The sequence below is a fragment of the Dermochelys coriacea genome, chromosome 28 (assembly GCF_009764565.3).
Source record: "Dermochelys coriacea isolate rDerCor1 chromosome 28, rDerCor1.pri.v4, whole genome shotgun sequence".
Taxonomy (NCBI): Eukaryota; Metazoa; Chordata; order Testudines; family Dermochelyidae; genus Dermochelys; species Dermochelys coriacea.
In genome coordinates, this window is record NC_050095.1 from 3,996,994 (window position 1) to 4,015,530 (window position 18,537).

Consider the following 18,537-nt stretch of genomic DNA (forward strand, 5'->3'; position numbering starts at 1 on the left):
CTTATTAGTTTAGTTTGGATGTGTGAACGAGGTATGTACGGATGACGGAATCAACCTCCAGCGCCAGCCTGTCCTGATGAAATAAAGTTCAAATACCAACGGCTGAAGATGCAGACAACAGCCCTGACCAAGTATGAAGGGCCCACCCTAAAAAGAAAAGAACAAAAGTACAATGGAAGGAAGATCAAAGTCAGGTTCCAGGCTGAAAGTCATGTCTGCAATTGACGGGTGATCAATTACATCGAACCCAGAGGCTGCGAGACACAGCAAAACCTATAGACTTTGGATTCAAACTAAAAAACCATAAAAAAGATGGGTGAGATGGAAAACTTTGGAGGGTAACATTCTGCTGCCAACATGGAAGAGCACCGGTGCATTCCCAGCAGAGACCCAGCTCTTCCTTGTGCCGGGCTTTCCTGGCCCGTTAGCTGCCACAAGCTATGAACCCAAGCCACAAATTCAAGCTACGTTCAGGACAGGTAACTATCTAGCAGCTGCAGAACATTTGATGTGTGTGTGTGTGTGTGTGTGTGTGTGTGTGTGTATACACATAGGTATTAGATATTAGTTATTGGTCATAAATTGTGTTATAATAAATGTGACATCTTCTCTTGTCCACAGAAACGATCCTGTGTAGTTTTGTCTGCATGTTGTTAGCAACAACAAGAAAGTCAAGGAAAGCATGGGACCCTTACTGAATAAGGGAGGCAACCTAGTGACAGAGGACGTGGAAAAAGCTAATGTACTCAATGCTTTTTTTGCCTCTGTCTTCACGAACAAGGTCAGCTCCCAGACTGCTATACTGGGAAGCACAGTATGGGGAGGAGGTGACCAGCCTTGTGTGGCGAAAGAAGTGGTTCGGGACTATTTAGAAAAACTGGACAAGCACAAGTCCATGGGGCCAGATGCACTGCATCCGAGCATGCTAACGGAGTTGGCAGATGTGATTGCAGAGCCATTGGCCATTATCTTTGAAAAATCATGGCAATTGGGGGAGGTCCCGGACGACTGGAAAAAAGCTAATATAGTGCCCATCTTTAAAAAAGGGAAGAAGGAGGATCTGGGAAACTACAGGCCAGTCAGCCTCACCTCAGTCCCTTGAAAAATCATGGAGCAGGTCCTCAAAGAATCAACTCTGAAGCACTTAGAGGAGAGGAAAGTGATCAGGAACAGTCAGCATGGATTCACCAAGGGCAAATCATGCCTGACTAACCTAATTGCCTTCTATGATGAGATAACTGGCTCTGTGGATGAGGGAAAAGCAGTGGACGTGCTATTCCTTGCCTTTAGCAAAGCTTTTGAAAATGAAACAGACAAAATATCAGGACACATGTGGGAAGCAAAAAAAAAAAAAAAAGCAGCCGGAGCAGAGTTGCCAAAGTAAAATAAAAACAAAACAAAAAAACCCGCCAATATCAGCACAAATGGCGTCCTGACCGTGCATCAGTCGGGACGTGGAACATAGAACTAAAAATCGGGACAGTCCCGATTTTATCAGGATGGCTGGTCACCCTATTTGGATATGGTCTCCCACAGTATTCTTGCCAGCAAGTTAAAGAAGTATGGGCTGGATGAATGGACTATAAGGTGGATAGAAAGCTGGCTAGATCATCGGGCTCAACGGGTAGTGATCAATGGCTCCATGTCTAGTTGGCAGCCGGTATCAAGTGGAGCGCCCCAAGGGTTGGTCCTGGGGTCGGTTTTGTTCAATATCTTCATTAATGATTTGGAGGATGGGGTGGATTGCACCCTCAGCAAGTTTGTAGATGACACTAAACTTGGCGGATTGGTAGATACACTGGAGGGTAGGGTCAGGATACAGAGGGCCCTAGACAAATTAGAGGATTGGGCCAAAAGTAATCTGATGAGGTTCAACAAGGACAAGTACAGAGTCCTGCACTTAGGATGGAACAATCCCATGCACTGCTACAGACTAGGGACCGAATGGTTAGGCAGCAGTTCTGCAGAAAAGGACCTAGGGGTTACAGTGGACGAGAAGATGGATATGAGTCAACAGTGTGCCCTTGTTGCCAAGGCTAACGACATTTTGGGCTGTATAAGTAGGGGCATTGCCAGAAGATCGAGGGACGTGATCGTTCCCCTATATTCGACATTGGTGAGGCTTCATCTGGAGTACTGTGTCCAGTTTTGGGCCACACACTACAAGAAGGATGTGGAAAAATTGGAAGGCAACAAAAATGATTAGGGAACTGGAGCACATGACTCATGAGAAGAGGCTGAGGGAACTGGGATTGTTTAGTCTGCAGAAGAGAAGAATGAGGGGGGATTTGATAGCTGCTTTCAACTACCTGAAAGGGGGCTCCAAAGAGGATAGATCTAGAGAGTTTTCAGTGGTAGCAGATGACAGAACAAGGAGTAATGGTCTCAAGTTGCAGTGGGGGAGGTTTACGTTGGATATTAGGAAAAGCTTTTTCACTAAGAGGGTGGTGAAACACAGGAATGGGTTACCTAGGGAGGTGGTGGAATCTCCTTCCTTAGAAGTTTTTAAGCTGAGGCTTGACAAAGCCCTGGCTGGGATGATTTAGTTGGGATTGGTCCTGCTTGAGCAGGGGGTTGGACTAGATGACCTCCTGAGGTACCTTCCCACCCTGATATTCTGTGATTCTATGATTAGATTCCAGGGCCTTGTATCATCCAGAAAGATATGCAGCAGTGAGAGGTCCTACTTTGTAAAAAAGGATATCTCATGTAGCTAATTCAAGCGGTCTCGCATGTAAAACCAAAGTGGTAGCTTTCTTTAACAGTGTAACAGGCCTTGTGGATGGGGAGAAGTGGTTGACATGGTCTATCTTGCCTTTAGTAAGGCTTTTGATACCGTTTCCCATGAACTTCTCATAAACAAACTACGGAAATGCAAGCTAGATGGAGCTAAAATAAGATGGGTGCAAATCTAGTCTGAAAACAGTTCCAACAGTAGTTATCAGTGATTCACAGGCTGCAAGGGCTGAGTCAGGCTGGAAGGGCATAATGAGTGGGGTTCTCCAAGGATCAGTTCTGGGTAAGTTTCTATTCAAAATCTTCATCAGTGATTCAGATAATAGTATGGAGCAGTGATCCCCAACCTTTCTGTGGGAAGAGCACATTCCTATTCTCAACAGACTGTGGCGAGCGCCAAACACCCTGCCGCCAAAAAGTGGCAGCGGAAAGACGCCTCGCTGCCGAAATGCCGCCGAGAAACGGCGCCGCTTCTCGGCGGGCAGTTCTCAGGAGGTCGCGCTCGGCAACGGCCGTTCAGCGGGCGCAGCGTCCCGCGGGCCCACACCACTGCCCCGGCGGCGGCCCTTGCCCCCGCGGGCGCCGCGTTGGGGGACCCCTGGCGTAGAGAGTTCAATTCGGAAGTCTGTGAACGATGACAAGCTGCAGGCGTACAAAACGGGGGGGAACGACTGCCCGGCGGAAAGGGATCCGGGGGGTGGGGGGGGATCACAAGCTAAGGCTGAGTGAAGAGCGTAGGGCGGCTGCAAGCAAAAGCTGAGCATTGCCGGGCGGGGGCGGATCCGCTCGACTCCGCGCTGATTCGGCCTCAGCTGGAGTCTCGTGCCCAGTTCTGGGCGCCGGGTTTCAGGAGCGACGTGGGCACAGCGGAGAGCGTCCGGAGAAGAGCAACAAAAAGCGTAAGGTCTGGAAAACAGGGGCCTGGGAGGGAAGCAGCATCTGTTCACAGAAGCCGTTTCTTAGCCGCTGTATGAAGGGCGACGGAGCGCACGTTTGGACAGGCGGCGATTCCCCGTAGCGCCCAGCGCAAGGCACTGCTCGCTGTGGGCGCTGGCGCAGAGTCACCGCCCGGCCCCCGGGGCTCGCTCCGCTACCTGGAGGCGGCAGCGGGGCGGGCAGGGCCCGGGGGGGGGGGTCATGAAGGGCCCCCCCCCCGGCACAGACCCTTCGGCGGGGCGCAGCTCTGCCTCTGCGCATGCCCGACTCTTCCCCCCCCCCATCTGCGCATGCCCAGAGCCGGGAGACACAAAACGATCCTCCGGCTCCAGGAGAGGCTCCGAGGGACACGCACGAGCCCGGCAGAGCCGCAGCGCCCCGCGCGCGTCCGCAGCCCGGCTGGTCCTCGGCCCCCCCTCCCGACGTCACTTCCGCTCCTGGGGACTCAGGGACGTCACTTCCGCTCCCGGGGGGACTCAGGAACTACATCTCCCAGCCTGCCCCCGAAGGGGGCGCTTCCTCCCTCCCCAGCCCAGGGAAGGGAGGGGCTCAGCCGCTGTTACTGCGCATGCTTCGTGTGAGCCCCCGCGGGGTTTGCAGAGCAGGGCGGGAGCCGCTGAGGGGCCGGGAGAACAAAGCCCAGAGCCCGGGGGCGGGGCAGCTCCTGGGGGGCGGGGCTCGGGCACAGCCCGGGGGCGGGGCCTCGGGACCGTCGGACCAGACGCTGCGGCGGCCTCCGTGGGAGCCGGGGGCCCGGGCCGAGCCGCTGCTGCCCCCCCCCCCCCCGCGGGGTCTGTGCTGGGGCGGCCCCGTCATTAACCCCTCCGTGCCCGGCCCGGGGGGGGGGCCTTTCTGCAGCCGGAGCCCCCCCGGTGAGTGAGAGACCCCGGGAGAGGGGGGAGGGGGCAGGAAAGTGACTCTCCGCCCCCAGGGAACCGGAGCTGCCTCAGCCCCGGGGGAGCCGCCGCCAGGATCTGCCCCCGGCGCCGCTGGGATGGGGGGGGCGGAGACTGGGGCCCGGCGGGGGGGTCCCCGGGGAGGGGGTGTCGGGGTTTGAACTGTCTCTGTGCAGGCAGGAAATTCCCGGGGGAGAAGTGGCGGGCGGGGGAGGGGGGGGAGTTAATTGGATCCTGTCCCTGTTTGTGCCACGTGCCTCCCCCCCCCCCATACAAATTCCCTCCGGTTCGTCCCCTTTTCTCTCCGTATCTCACACGTGGCTATAAACTCCGGGGCGATCCCCCCCCATGATCCGCTCTCTCGTCTCGCCTGATTCCCCCCTGGTCTCTCCCTAATTCTCAAATGTCCATTGAAAATCTCCTCCGCTGGGGGGGGGGCATTTTCCCACCCATGTTATCGGCAGCGATTTGTCCTTGTGTCGTTGCCCGGAGTCATTCCCCCAAACCTGGCCGCCCCGGGAGTGGGGGTGGGCGGGGAAGGGAGGAGCCCGTGTCCCCCATGGGGGGCCCTGCTTTGCCGCTCCCACTGGCTGCCCCCAACGGCCAACACAGTTGCCCCCAGTTGCCACTCGCCTGCCCATCCCCCACGGCTGGCCCCTCCCCTCGCCCAGGGAGCCCTCCCGCTCCCCTGCCCCCATAAATGGTTGGGGGGGGGGGAGATACGGACATAAAGTGGATACGGATATAAAATGTTTGCAACCGTTGCCCATTTCCGCTCTATTCATATATCAAATAGTGATGTGAAATACGCTCCGATTTTACCTCGGACCAACAACTGATATAAAATCTCTCTGATTTTCCACTTTCCTCTCCATAATTTGCAAAAATGGATCCAAAATCCTTCAGATTTCTACCCTTTCATTTCTGAACGTTGATCTCAAATCTCAGGTTTTCCCTCTCACTATGTCATTATCAAATGTCAATTAAAAAACCTCTTGGGTTTGGGGCTCTTCCCCATGTTTCTAAATCCCAGCAACTTCTCCTTCCTTGGAGGTAACCTGGGTCCCTCAGTCGTTCTTCATCCTGAAGGTTGCAGGGATCATCTTTCCCCTCTCCTTTCAGAATCATTTGTTCCCCTCTGTATCTCTGTTAAAATGCTTGCTGATGAAAGAGACCAGCCACATATTTAATGCACATCAAATCCAGAGGCCTCCCCCATTTAGGGGAATTAGTGGTTCCCAGCTGGTAACAGGAGAGTTGGCTGGACCCTTCTCTTTTCTCCAGCTGGCACAGGATGAGGAGGTCAGTCTGAGTGCAGAGTGGGTCCAGAAGTATCCCAAACCCTATGACAAATGGTCTCTGTGGGGGTTGCTTCTGACAGTGCTAAGATGCACCCAACTGTGGGGTGGATTCATGGTGGCCGGGGGGAGAGGTAGCTCGGTGGTTTGAGCATTGGCCTGCTAAACCCAGGGTTGTGAGTTCAATCCTTGAGGGGGGCCACTTAGGGATCAGGGGCAAAAATTGGGGATTGGTCCTGCTTTGAGCAGGAGGTTGGACTAGATGACCTCCTGGGGTACCTTCCAACCCTGATTCATATCTTCATAGGTACTAAGGTCAGAAGGGACCATTCTGATCATCTAGTCTGAGCTCCTCCACAGCGCAGGCCACAGAATCTCACCCACCCACTCCTATGAAAAACCTCACCCATGTCTGAGCTATTGAAGTCCTTAAATCATGGTTCAAAGACTTCAAGGAGCAGAGAAGCCTCCCTCAAGTCAACCATGCCCCATGCTACAGAGAAAGGCGAAAAACCTCCAGGGCTTCTCCAATCTGCCCTAGAGGAAAATTCCTTCCCGACTCCAAATATGGCAATCAGCTAAACCCTGAGCATATGGGCAAGATTCCCCATCCAGATACTACAGAAACTTCTTTCCTGAGTAACTCAGATCCCATCCATCTAATATCCCATCTCAGGGGATTTGGCCTATTTACCCTGAAGATCAATTACTTAACAAAATCCCATTATCCCATCGTACCATCTCCTCCATAAACTTATCAAGTAGAATCTTAAAACCAGCTAGATCTTTTGCCCCCACTGCTTCCCTTGGAAGGCTATTCCAAAACTTCACTCCTCTGATGGTTAAAAACCTTCGTCTGATTTCAAGTCTAAACTTCCTGGTGGCCAGTTTATACCCATTTGTTCTTGTGTCCACATTGGTGCTGAGCTGAAATAAGTCCTCTCCCTCTCCTGTATTTATCCCTCTGATATATTTATAGAGAGCAATCATATCTCCCCTCAACCTTCTTTTAGTTAGGCTAAACAAGCCAAGCTCCTTAAGTCTCCTTTCATAAGACAAGTTTTCCATTCCTCGGATCATCCTAGTAGCCCTTCTCTGTACCTGCTCCAGTTTGAATTCATCCTTTTTAAACATGGGAGACCAGAACTGCACACAGTATTCTAGGTGAGGTCTCACCAGTGCCTTGTATAACGGTACTAAAACCTCCTTATCCCTACTGGCAATGCCTCTCCTGATGCATCCCAAAACCGCATTAGCTTTTTTCACAGCCATATCACATTGGCAGCTCATAGTCATCCTATGATCAACCAATATTCCAAGGTCCTTCTCCTCTTCCGTTACTTCTAATTGATACGTCCACAACTTATAACTAAAATTCTTGTTATTAATCCCGAAATGCATAACCTTACACTTCTCACTATTAAATTTGATCCTATTACTATTACTCCAGTTTACAAGGTCATCCAGATCCTCTTGTATAATATCCCGATCCTTCTCCGAATTGGCAATACCTCCCAGCTTTGTATCATCTGCAAATTTTATTAGCACACTCCCACTTTTTGTGCCAAGGTCAGGAATAAAAAGATTAAAGAAGATTGGTCCCAAAACCGATCCCTGAGGAACTCCACTGGTAACCTCCCTCCAGCCTGACAGTTCGCCTTTCAGTTGGACCCGTTGCAGTCTCCCCTTTAACCAATTCCTTATCCACCTTTCCATGTTCATATTGATCCCCATCTTCTCCAGTTTAACTAATAATTCCCCATGTGGCACGGTATCAAATGCCTTACTGAAAGCTAGGTAAATTAGATCCACTGCATTTCCTTTATCTAAAATATCTGTTACCTTTTCAAAAAAGGAGATTAGGTTGGTTAATTAATCCTTCCATTTAGTTTGAACTGAATTAGCTCATGATCACTTGAGCCAAGATTGTCCCCTACAACCATTTCTTCTATGAGGTCCTCGCTACTCACCAAAATTAAATCTAAAATGGCATCCCCTCTAGTCGGTTCAGCAACTACTTGATGAAGGAATCCATCAGCTATCGCATCTAGGAAAATCTGAGCCCTATTATTATTACTAGCACTGGTCCTCCAGTCTATATCTGGGAAGTTAAAGTCTCCCATGATCACGCAGTTTCCATTAGTATTTAATTTATTAAAGACATTAAAAAGGGCTGTATCCATATCCAAATTAGATCCCGGAGGTCTATAGCACCCCCCAAGCACTATCGTAGGAGAGGCTTTACTAGTTTTCTTCCCCAATGTAAGTTTTGCCCAGACGGACTCTCTCTTATCCATTGCATCACTTATTTCTTTACATTCTACCTCATCCTTGATATACCATGCTACTCCACCACCTTTACCTTTGTTTCTGTCTTTCCTAAACAGCACATACCCTTTAATACCTGTAGTCCAGTCATGACTACTATTCCACCATGTTTCTGTTATCCCTAGAATATCTGGTTTCACTTCCTGCACCAGTAGCTTTAGTTCCTCCATTTTGTTACCTAGGCTCCGTGCATTGGTGTAGAAACATCTTAATTTTGGCTGTTTGGCCTCGCTCACATTTTCTACCCTATTAGGCACAGTCATTCTACAGCCAGTAGAACCTATTAGACTAGTATCCACACCGCCCTCGCTCCTTAGATACATTCTCCTACCCACGGCTGTATCCTTTCTTACTTCGTCTTCTTCCCTCTCAATGCTAAAATCTGGCGTGGAGATTACCTGGACATCTCCCAACCATCTCCCCCAGATTCCTAATTTAAAGCTCTCTTTATCAGTTGTGCCAGCCTCGATCCTAGAAGTCTATTTCCTTCCCTACTCAGATGAAGTCCATCCCGAGAGAACTGTTCTCTCTCTGTGAATGCCTCCCAGTGGCCATACATCCCAAATCCTTCCTTAGAGCACCACTGCCTAAGCCATCTGTTGACAGTCATAATCTTGTCACACCTTTGTTGCCCTTCTCTAGGAACAGGAAGGATCCTGCTAAAGATCACCTGAGCCTCAATTTCCTTAAGCGTCTTCCCCAGCCTAGCATAGTCTCCCTTAATGCTTTCCAGCGAGAATCTAGCTGTATCATTTGTTCCCACATGAAGGATAATTAGGGGATTCTTTCCTGCTCCCTTTAGGATCCTTTTCAATCTCAGGTCTACATCCCGTATCTTAGCACCCGGAAGACAGCACCCCCTTCTATTCTCTGGATCAGCTCTAGTTACAGGCCTGTCTATTCTTCTCAATAAGGAGTCCCCCATCACATAGACCTGCCTTTTCCTGGTGATGGTGCTATTCTCCAGTCTCTCTCCTGTTCCCTCTGGCTGCAAGTTCTTTCCATTCCTGTTTTCCCTTATAATCTTCTTCAACCCATCCTGTATCCTCCTGGGGCTCATATTTGGTGTAGTCTCCCTTGACTCTTCCACTTTTCCTATAGGACTAGCCTCTCTTCTCTTCTTCCTTACCCTTCCACCTTCAACAAGTACCTGCTGAGCCCCTTCTTCATTTTCCAACTCTGCAAACCTGTTCCTAAGCTCTAGTTCTCCTTCACTAGCCCGTCTTTTCCTCTGCCTGGTTCTTTTCGTCACATGCTTCCACTGACCACTTTCCTCACCCAGGCTCCCCTCAAAATTCCCCAGCCCTGCTTCCATCCGTGAGTCTGAGCTTTTCCCTTCAGATACCTCATATCTTTGCTCCATCATCTGCTCAAACCCCTTCCTAAACTCAACGAGACTTTCCACCTGCATCTCCAAACCTCGGATCTTTTCCTCCATCAGCTCTATCAGACGGCATTTCATGCAGAAAAAACTCTTACCGGTTCCCCCCTCCAGGATCATGTACATACCACAGCTTCCACATCCAGTCATCTTCAATGTGTCTTCCACTACAGGAGTCACTCCCACAACTGCCTCTGTATCTGTCATCGCCTTCCCACCTAAATCCTGTTAATCTTCTCCTCCAAGAGAACTCCCACTCAAACTCCCCTGTTTAGAGCTCTGTTTGCTAGCTCCTGTGCTGATATTCTATGATTATTTGCTAGTGACAGGGCATGGAAATTTCTTACTTGTTTTGGCCCTCCAGGCCTTCCATTCTCCTGTTAAAGAAGCATCTCCAGGGCTCCCTCTGCCTGTGTGACTGGCCAGAAGGGGGTTGTGAGAACTTTCTATCCACTTATTAGACACTCTAGGTAACACTGTTGCTGGGGCTGCATGTCTGTGTGGGGAGATTGCAGCTAGAGCTGAAGGGTCATTGTGGTAGGGGGAGGCCTTTGGGTGAAAGGGCAGGGGGTACCCTAGTCAGGTTGGTGGGTTCTGGAGGTTTGGGGTTTCGGGGTGTGGTTCTGATGTTCCCAGCCCTGAGGCCATGGGTCCTGGAGGTGTGTATCGCCAGGGGCCTGTTGGCTGCAGACTAGCGGGGGTGGGTGTTTCTTCAGGGGTGGAGAAGGAGGTTAGAGGATACCTGGTGCTGTGCCAGGGGCTCTGTCTGGGCTTCACCCGCTGGCTCCTGGGATCATTGCCATGCCCAGTGCACGGAGCTGGGGGGGGATCTCCGGCACTAAGTCAGGGGATCCTATTGGGATCCAGGCAAGCAGACTGAGGGGTCCCATGGTAAAGCATCAGGGGGTCCCAGGCAAAATGGCATGGCCGATCCTGCTGGAGGGCAGGCAGGGTGTTGTAGGCAGACAGTGAGGGACTGAGTTTCCAGTGGGGGGGTCCCTGGCTGCTGGGGGCTCTTGATGCGAGGGAACCCTTGGGAATTCCCAGCGTGGCAGTGATGGTGTGGTAGGGGTTCTTAGGCCGGTGGATCTCTGAGGGCTATCTGAGGTCCCTGGCTAGGGACTCTGGAGGCTAAGTCCCAGGGAATATCTGGTGGGACCCTGGCTGGGGCGGTCTGGGCTCCGGGTACTGGGGGGGGTCTGCGGGCCCCTGGCTGTGGGCTCTGTGGGCTGCTCCTGACCTTCTCCCTGATCAGCTTGTGCCAGTATCCTGGGCGCATTCCCCAACCACGCCCAGTCACTGTGATAACTTTCTGTCCACTAAGCAAACACAGTGAGGTGAAATCATAGATTTTGCTTTTCTCCCCTCTTGAAAACAGCAGGAACTTCCAGTTCCATCAGGAAATTTCCTGCCCCCCAATCCTTGACCTGGATCTCAGGGGTGACAGCGGTGGGCAGGGGGTTAGCACTGTCACACAATGGTCTCTTCCACAGCCTTCTGGACTAATTCTTTCTGAATCTGGTTTCATTGAGACCATTGTTAATCCAGAGTCACTGCATGGAAAGACAAGGAGTGGTGACTCCAGATGGACAGTGGGGCAAATGAGATTTCTCCCTGTGAGTAGGGGCTCTCATTAGCTGCTCTCCCCAGAGAGCTAAAGGAGGGAAGGCTGCTCAAAAGCTCTGTCCCTCTCTACTCAGGATATTGGGGTTCAGCTTCCTGGGTCAGACACTGCAGCCTCCATTGTGATCTGGGAGACCAGGCTTAGCAGCTGCTGCTCCCCCAGTGGGGGTTCTGTACTGGGAAGTGACCTTTTAATTAAAGCTTCTTCTCTGCCTGGCTCAGGTGATGACTTTCTCCAGCTGGTACTAACCCCATAGGGCAGCCCTGGGCCCTGTTAATACTAAATTCTGAGCCAGAGACTCCAGGTAACTAAAATAAACCAAGGGAAAATGCTGGAGTCTGGCATTAAAACGACTCTACACAAACAGGCCACCTTCCCTTCCTTTCCTCCCCCCCCCCATTTCTCTTCCCATTTGCAATTGCAGGAGCAAATCTAGCCATGGCGAGCGAACAACCCAGGAATGGGACTTTCCTACCAGATGGGCAGGGAGAGGGGACAGGGAAAAAGAGAGAGGAGAAAGAGAGACTGAAAGGGGTCGTGAGAGAGAAGAGTTTCAAGAGAGATTTCCAGATCTCTAATCTGCCCAGACAGATGTATTACTGCACCCTGGGTAGAGGCACTTTCTTGTGGATAAGATGAGGATCAGACAGAGGAAAACCCAGTTCCTGACCCCATATCCCTCCTGCTGGGGTGTGGCTCCAATAGGGTCAGTGTCAGAGCAATCATAGAATCATAGAATATCAGGGTTGGAAGGGACCCCAGAAGGTCATCTAGTCCAACCCCCTGCTCAAAGCAGGACCAAGTCCCAGTTAAATCATCCCAGCTAGGGCTTTGTCAAGCCTGACCTTAAAAACCTCTAAGGAAGGAGATTCTACCACCTCCCTAGGTAACGCATTCCAGTGTTTCACCACCCTCTTAGTGAAAAAGTTTTTCCTAATATCCAATCTAAACCTCCCCCATTGCAACTTGAGACCATTACTCCTCGTTCTGTCATCTGCTACCATTGAGAACAGTCTAGAGCCATCCTCTTTGAAACCCCCTTTCAGGTAGTTGAAAGCAGCTATCAAATCCCCCCTCATTCTTCTCTTCTGCAGACTAAACAATCCCAGCTCCCTCAGCCTCTCCTCATAAGTCATGTGCTCTAGACCCCTAATCATTTTCGTTGCCCTTCGTTGTACTCTTTCCAATTTATCCACATCCTTCCTGTAGTGTGGGGCCCAAAACTGGACACAGTACTCCAGATGAGGCCTCACCAGTGTCGAATAGAGGGGAACGATCACGTCCCTCGATCTGCTCGCTATGCCCCTACTTATACATCCCAAAATGCCATTGGCCTTCTTGGCAACAAGGGCACACTGCTGACTCATATCCAGCTTCTCGTCCACTGTCACCCCTAGGTCCTTTTCCGCAGAACTGCTGCCGAGCCATTCGGTCCCTAGTCTGTAGCGGTGCATTGGATTCTTCCATCCTAAGTGCAGGACCCTGCATTTATCCTTATTGAACCTCATTAGATTTCTTTTGGCCCAATCCTCCAATTTGTCTAGGTCCTTCTGTATCCTATCCCTCCCCTCCAGCGTATCTACCACTCCTCCCAGTTTAGTATCATCCGCAAATTTGCTGAGAGTGCAATCCACACCATCCTCCAGATCATTTATGAAGATATTGAACAAAACGGGCCCCAGGACCGACCCCTGGGGCACTCCACTTGACACCGGCTGCCAACTAGATATGGAGCCATTGATCACTACCCGTTGAGCCCGACAATCTAGCCAGCTTTCTACCCACCTTATAGTGCATTCATCCAGCCCATACTTCCTTAACTTGCTGACAAGAATGCTGTGGGAGACCGTGTCAAAAGCTTTGCTAAAGTCAAGAAACAATACATCCACTGCTTTCCCTTCATCCACAGAACCAGTAATCTCATCATAAAAGGCGATTAGATTAGTCAGGCATGACCTTCCCTTGGTGAATCCATGCTGACTGTTCCTGATCACTTTCCTCTCCTCTAAGTGCTTCAGGATTGATTCTTTGAGGACCTGCTCCATGATTTTTCCAGGGACTGAGGTGAGGCTGACCGGCCTGTAGTTCCCAGGATCCTCCTTCTTCCCTTTTTTAAAGATGGGCACTACATTAGCCTTTTTCCAGTCATCCGGGACTTCCCCCGTTCGCCACGAGTTTTCAAAGATAATGGCCAAGGGCTCTGCAATCACAGCCGCCAATTCCTTCAGCACTCTCGGATGCAATTCGTCCGGCCCCATGGACTTGTGCACATCCAGCTTTTCTAAATAGTCCCTAACCACCTCTATCTCTACAGAGGGCTGGCCATCTCTTCCCCATTTTGTGTTGCCCAGCACAGCAGTCTGGGAGCTGACCTTGTTAGTGAAAACAGAGGCAAAAAAAGCATTGAGTACATTAGCTTTTTCCACATCCTCTGTCACTAGCTTGCCTCCCTCATTCAGTAAGGGGCCCACACTTTCCTTGGCTTTCTTCTTGTTGCCAAAAGTCATCCAAAGTCATTCCTTTGGTTCTGCTTTTTTCTAGCCTTGTGTTCAGAGACTTTGTTATGGGGCGAGGGGAGGGAGAAGGGAGGGTAAAAATGTCTCTTTGGGCTTAGCCTGGCAGGAGGGGCCAGGTCTGCACTGTAATAAAGAGATCAAGCATTTTTCCAGCGTGGCAGAGTGTAGGATGTCTGTCTGCAGAGAGAGAGCCTGGGGGAATCATGATGTGAAATGAACTAAAGCCTGTTCTGAAACGTCCACAACTGCCCTTCTCACCCAGACAGGCTGCAGAATGACGTCCATGTTATGCTCCAGTTCATCTCGTCCTCCCATGGCACAGGGAAGAGACATGGCTGCAGTGGAGCCAGTTCAGGTAGGGATTTGGGTGGGGGTGGGGGGTTCCTGCTGGAGGAGAGGAACAGCAAATACACCGGAGATGGGAAGGTTTGCACAGTCGGGTTTGGAGGTTGGAGTGGGGCAGGAAATGCACAGGATGGAGAAAGGGAGGACAGGGTGTGGCAAAGCTGCTGGGAGTTGTTTAATAAGTGGCCTGGATTCTAGGAACAGACCCATGAGGTGGTGGAAATGCCCTGATTTGTGAAACAGAAAATAATCCACCTACATGGGGCTAGGAAAACTGACCAGACTCATAGTGCTGGAGCCCGACCAGACTAATCAGTGGCTGCTGTAAGAGATGAAAGGGGCACCCACCAGTCAGGCTTAGGGAAGCTGCTCCTCACTTTATATCCAGCTCCTCAAAATGAGGAGGGTGTTGGGCTTCCTACCAAGGAGCTCTCCCTGGGCCCTGCTAGGGGCTCCATCTCCTGTAGCAGTTGATGGTTAGTCGGTGTGTGATGGATCTGCTGGAAGAGAGGAGGGGCTCTCTCTTCATCCCCTCACCCTGGTGTTTCCAGGGTGCTCTGAGCGGGGTGGGGGTGGGACTCTCTTGAATCCACCTAGTGCTTCTGTTTGGCTCCTCTCCCACACGAATAGTGGGGCTGTGAGTGGGGCAGCAGGTACTGAGTGTGGGACTCTTGCTCTTTCAGAGGCCGGTGACTTTCGAGGAGGTGGATGTGTAGAAGAGTGGGCTCTGCTGGAACCTGCTCAGAGAGCTCTCTACAGAGACGTCATGCAGAAGAACTATGAGAATGTGACCTTGCTGGGTAAGGATTCCTGTGCCCTCGGTTATTAGAAGGGGAAATGAAGAGATGAGGTTCACGCCACCCCAACAATGCCACCTCTACTCTGCCCTGTTTCAGCATCACCCCGACATGCCACTGACACAAACAATATCACTCTACCCTCTTCTCCTACAGAACACTTTGGGAGCAGAGCACAGGAGCAGTATTGCACAGTGTCAAATATCTCCTGGTAGCACAAGTAAAACTGGGGGTTAGGTCCAGCATAACCAACAGAAGCTTCCTATCCCTGGCCTTCTCCAACCCTGAGCCTTCTCCAGCCAAACCAGAATGTGCTTGGGGTGTAACTAGCAGACTGCTGGAGTCAGAGCTGCTGGTCCAGGGTTACTTATCACACAGATTCCAGAATAGCAGCCGTGTTAATCTGTATCCACAAAAAGAAAAGGAGGACTTGTGGCACCTTAGAGACTAACAAATTTATTTGAGCTTATCCTCTAAGGTGCCACAAGTCCTCCTTTTCTTATCACACAGGCACTCAGTGCATCCTTGAATGCTGGCTGGGAGAATCCAGACAAGGGAGCTCCAGCATCAGAATATTGAATCTTACCCAGGATTACAGATGACACAACTCCTCACTGATCTGGATTGCACCCATGCATGTGAAAATGGCCTAGGTTGGTAGTGAAACTTCTTTAGACTTGGAGAGTCTTGCTCCTCCTTCACCATGTGTAATAGCCACAATCTCTCTTCTCTGCAGGCTCTTTGGATCTTGGAGTGCATCATTCCTGAAGTCATATGACCTGATACTTAATTTTCACATTCTGCCTTAATTAGAGTCTGTTGCTCCTGAATTATAGCTTCTAATTTCCCAGTGTTCTCCACAGCCAGGGATTTTCATACTCCCACCAATTACATTGGACTCTCTAGATTCCCTAGTCTATAAATCTGGCCATACTGAGTCAGATCAAAGGTCCATCTATCCCAGTATCCTGTCTTCTGACAGTGGCCAATGCCAGGTGTCTCAGAGGGAATGAACAGAACAGGCAATCAGCAAGTGATCCGTCACCTGTTCTCCATTCCCAAGTTCTGGCAGTCGGTGACTAGGGACATCATCACTGCCCATCCTGGCTAATGGCCATTCATGGACCTATCCTCCATGAATTTGTCTTGTTCTTTTTTTGAACCCTATTATAGTCTTGGTCTCCACAACTTCCTCTGGCAAAGAGTTCAACAGGTTGACTGCCCATTGTGTGAAGAATACTTCCTTTGGTTTGTTTTAAATCTGCTGTCTAGTACTTTAGTTCGGTGACTCCCAGTTCTTGTGTCTGGGAGCAGAAGTGAATCATAGAATATCAGGGTTGGAAGGGACCTCAGGAGGTCATCTAGTCCAACCCCGTGCTCAAAGCAGGACCAATCCCCAACTAAATCATCCCAGCCACGGCTTTGTCAAGCCTGACCTTAAAAACTTCTAAGGAAGGAGATTCCACCACCTCCCTAGGTAACGCATTCCAGTGTTTCACCACCCGCCTAGTGCAAAAGTTTTTCCTAATATCCAACCTAAACCTCCCCCACTGCCACTTGAGACCATTACTCCTTGTTCTGTCATCTGCTACCACTGAGAACAGTCTAGATCCATCCTCTTTGGAACCCCCTTTCAGATAGTTCAAAGCAGCTATTAAATCCCCCCTCATTCTTCTCTTCCGCAGACTAAACAATCCCAGTTCCCTCGACCTCTCCTCATGAATCATGTGTTCCAGTCCCCTAATCATTTTTGTTGCCCTCCGCTGGACGCTTTCCAATTTTTCCACATCTTTCTTGTCGTGTGGGGCCCAAAACTGGACACAGTACTCCAGATGAGGCCTCACCAATGTTGAATAGAGGGGAACAATCACATCCCTCGATCTGCTGGCAGTGCCCCTACTTATACAAGCCAAAATGCAATTGGCCTTCTCGGCAACAAGGGCACACTGTTGACTCATATCCATCTTCTCGTCCACTGTAACCCCTAGGTCTTTTTCTGCAGAACTGCTGCCTAGCCACTTGGTCCCTGTTCTGAAGCTGTGCATGGGATTTTCCGTCCTAAGTGCAGAACTCTGCACTTGTCCTTGTTGAACCTCATCAGATTTCTTTTGGCCCAATCCTCTAATTTGTCGAGGTCCCTCTGTATCCTATACCTACCCTCCAGTGTATCTACTTCTCCTCCCAGTTAAGTGTCATCTGCAAACTTGCTGAGAGTGCAGTCCACGCCATCCTCCAGATCATTAATGAAGATATTGAACAAAACCGGCGTGAGGACCGACCCTTGGGGGAGTCCACTTGATACTGGCTGCCAACTAGACATGGAGCCATTGATCACTACCCGTTGAGCCTCATAATCTAGCCAGCTTTCTATCCACTGGCAAGAATACTGTGGGAGACCATGTCAAAAGCTTTGCTAAAGTCAAGGAACAACATGTCCACTGCTTTCCCCTCATCCACAGAGCCAGTTATCTCATCATAGAAGGCAATTAGATTAGTCAGGCATGACTTGCCCTGGTGAATCCATGGTGACTGTTCCTGATCACTTTCCTCTCCTCTAAGTGTTTCAGAATTGATTCCTTGGGGAACATGATATTTCCAGGGACTGAAGTGAGGTTGACTGGCCCGTAGTTCCCAGGATCCTCCTCCTTCCCTTTTTTTAAAGATGGGCACTACATTAGCCTGTTTCCAGTCATCCGGGACTTCCCCCGATCGCCGTGAGTTTTGAAAGATAATGGCCAATGGCTCTGCAATCACATCTGCCAATTCCTTTAGCACCCTCGGATGCAGTGCATCCGGCCCCATGGACTTGTACTTGTCCAGCTTTTCTAAATAGTCCCGAACCACTTCTTTCTTCACACAAGGCTGGTCACTTCCCCCCATGCTGTACTGCCCAGTGCAGTAGTCTGGGAGCTGACGTTGTTCGTGAAGACAGAGGCAAAAAAACCATTAAGTACATTAGCTTTTTCCACATCCTCTGTCACTAGGTTGCCTCCCTCATTCAGTAAGGGGCCCACACTTTCCTTGACTTTCTTGTTGTTGCTAACATACCTGAAGAAACCCTTCTTGGTACTCTTAACATCTCTTGCTAGCTGCAACTCCAGGTGTGATTTGGCCTTCCTGATTTCACTCCTGCAGGCCAGAGCAATATTTTTATACTCTTCCCTGGTCATTTCTCCAATCTTCCACTTCTTGTAAGCTTCTTTTTTGTGCTTAAGATCCGCAAAGATTTCAGTGTTAAGCCAAGCTGGTCACCTGCCATATTTACTATTCTTTCTACACAGCGGGATCGTTTGTCCCTGTAACCTCAATAAGGATTCTTTAAAATACAGCCAGCTCTCCTGGACTCCTTTCCCCCTCATGTTATTCTCCCAGGGGATCCTGCCCATCAGTTCCCTGAGGGAGTCAAAGTCTGCTTTTCTGAAGTCCAGGTTCCGTATTCTGCTGCTCTCCTTTCTTCCCTGTGTCAGGATCCTGAACTCGACCGTCTCATGGTCACTGCCTCCCAGGTTCCGATCCACTTTTGCTTCCCCTACTAATTTTTCCTAGTTTGTGAGCAGCAGGTCAAGAAGAGCTCTGCCCCTAGTTGGTTCCTCCAGCACTTGCACCAGGAAATTGTCCCCTACACTTCCTGGATTGTCTGTGCACCGCTGTATTGCTCTCCCAGCAGATATCAGGGTGAT

General features: G+C 50.3%; 1 protein-coding gene across 6 annotated transcripts in view; it reads left to right on the forward strand.

The window, feature by feature from the left end:
* Window positions 1-18,537, forward strand: part of LOC119849376 (zinc finger protein 420-like) — a 3,142,523-nt gene that overhangs the window by 1,327,112 nt on the left and 1,796,874 nt on the right. The window contains exons 1-3 of one of the 6 annotated variants that reach the window (XM_043503764.1): window positions 4,375-4,544; window positions 13,978-14,070; window positions 14,744-14,860. The exons of 3 other annotated variants lie outside the window; for them this stretch is intronic. In XM_043503764.1, the coding sequence (XP_043359699.1) occupies window positions 14,004-14,070; window positions 14,744-14,860 (184 nt within the window). In that variant the 5' untranslated portion in view covers window positions 4,375-4,544; window positions 13,978-14,003. Of the gene's footprint in view, window positions 1-4,374; window positions 4,545-11,164; window positions 11,504-13,977; window positions 14,071-14,743; window positions 14,861-18,537 lie in introns of those variants that run through there. 2 more of the 6 variants (XM_043503763.1, XM_043503765.1) reach the window with 2 other exon arrangements.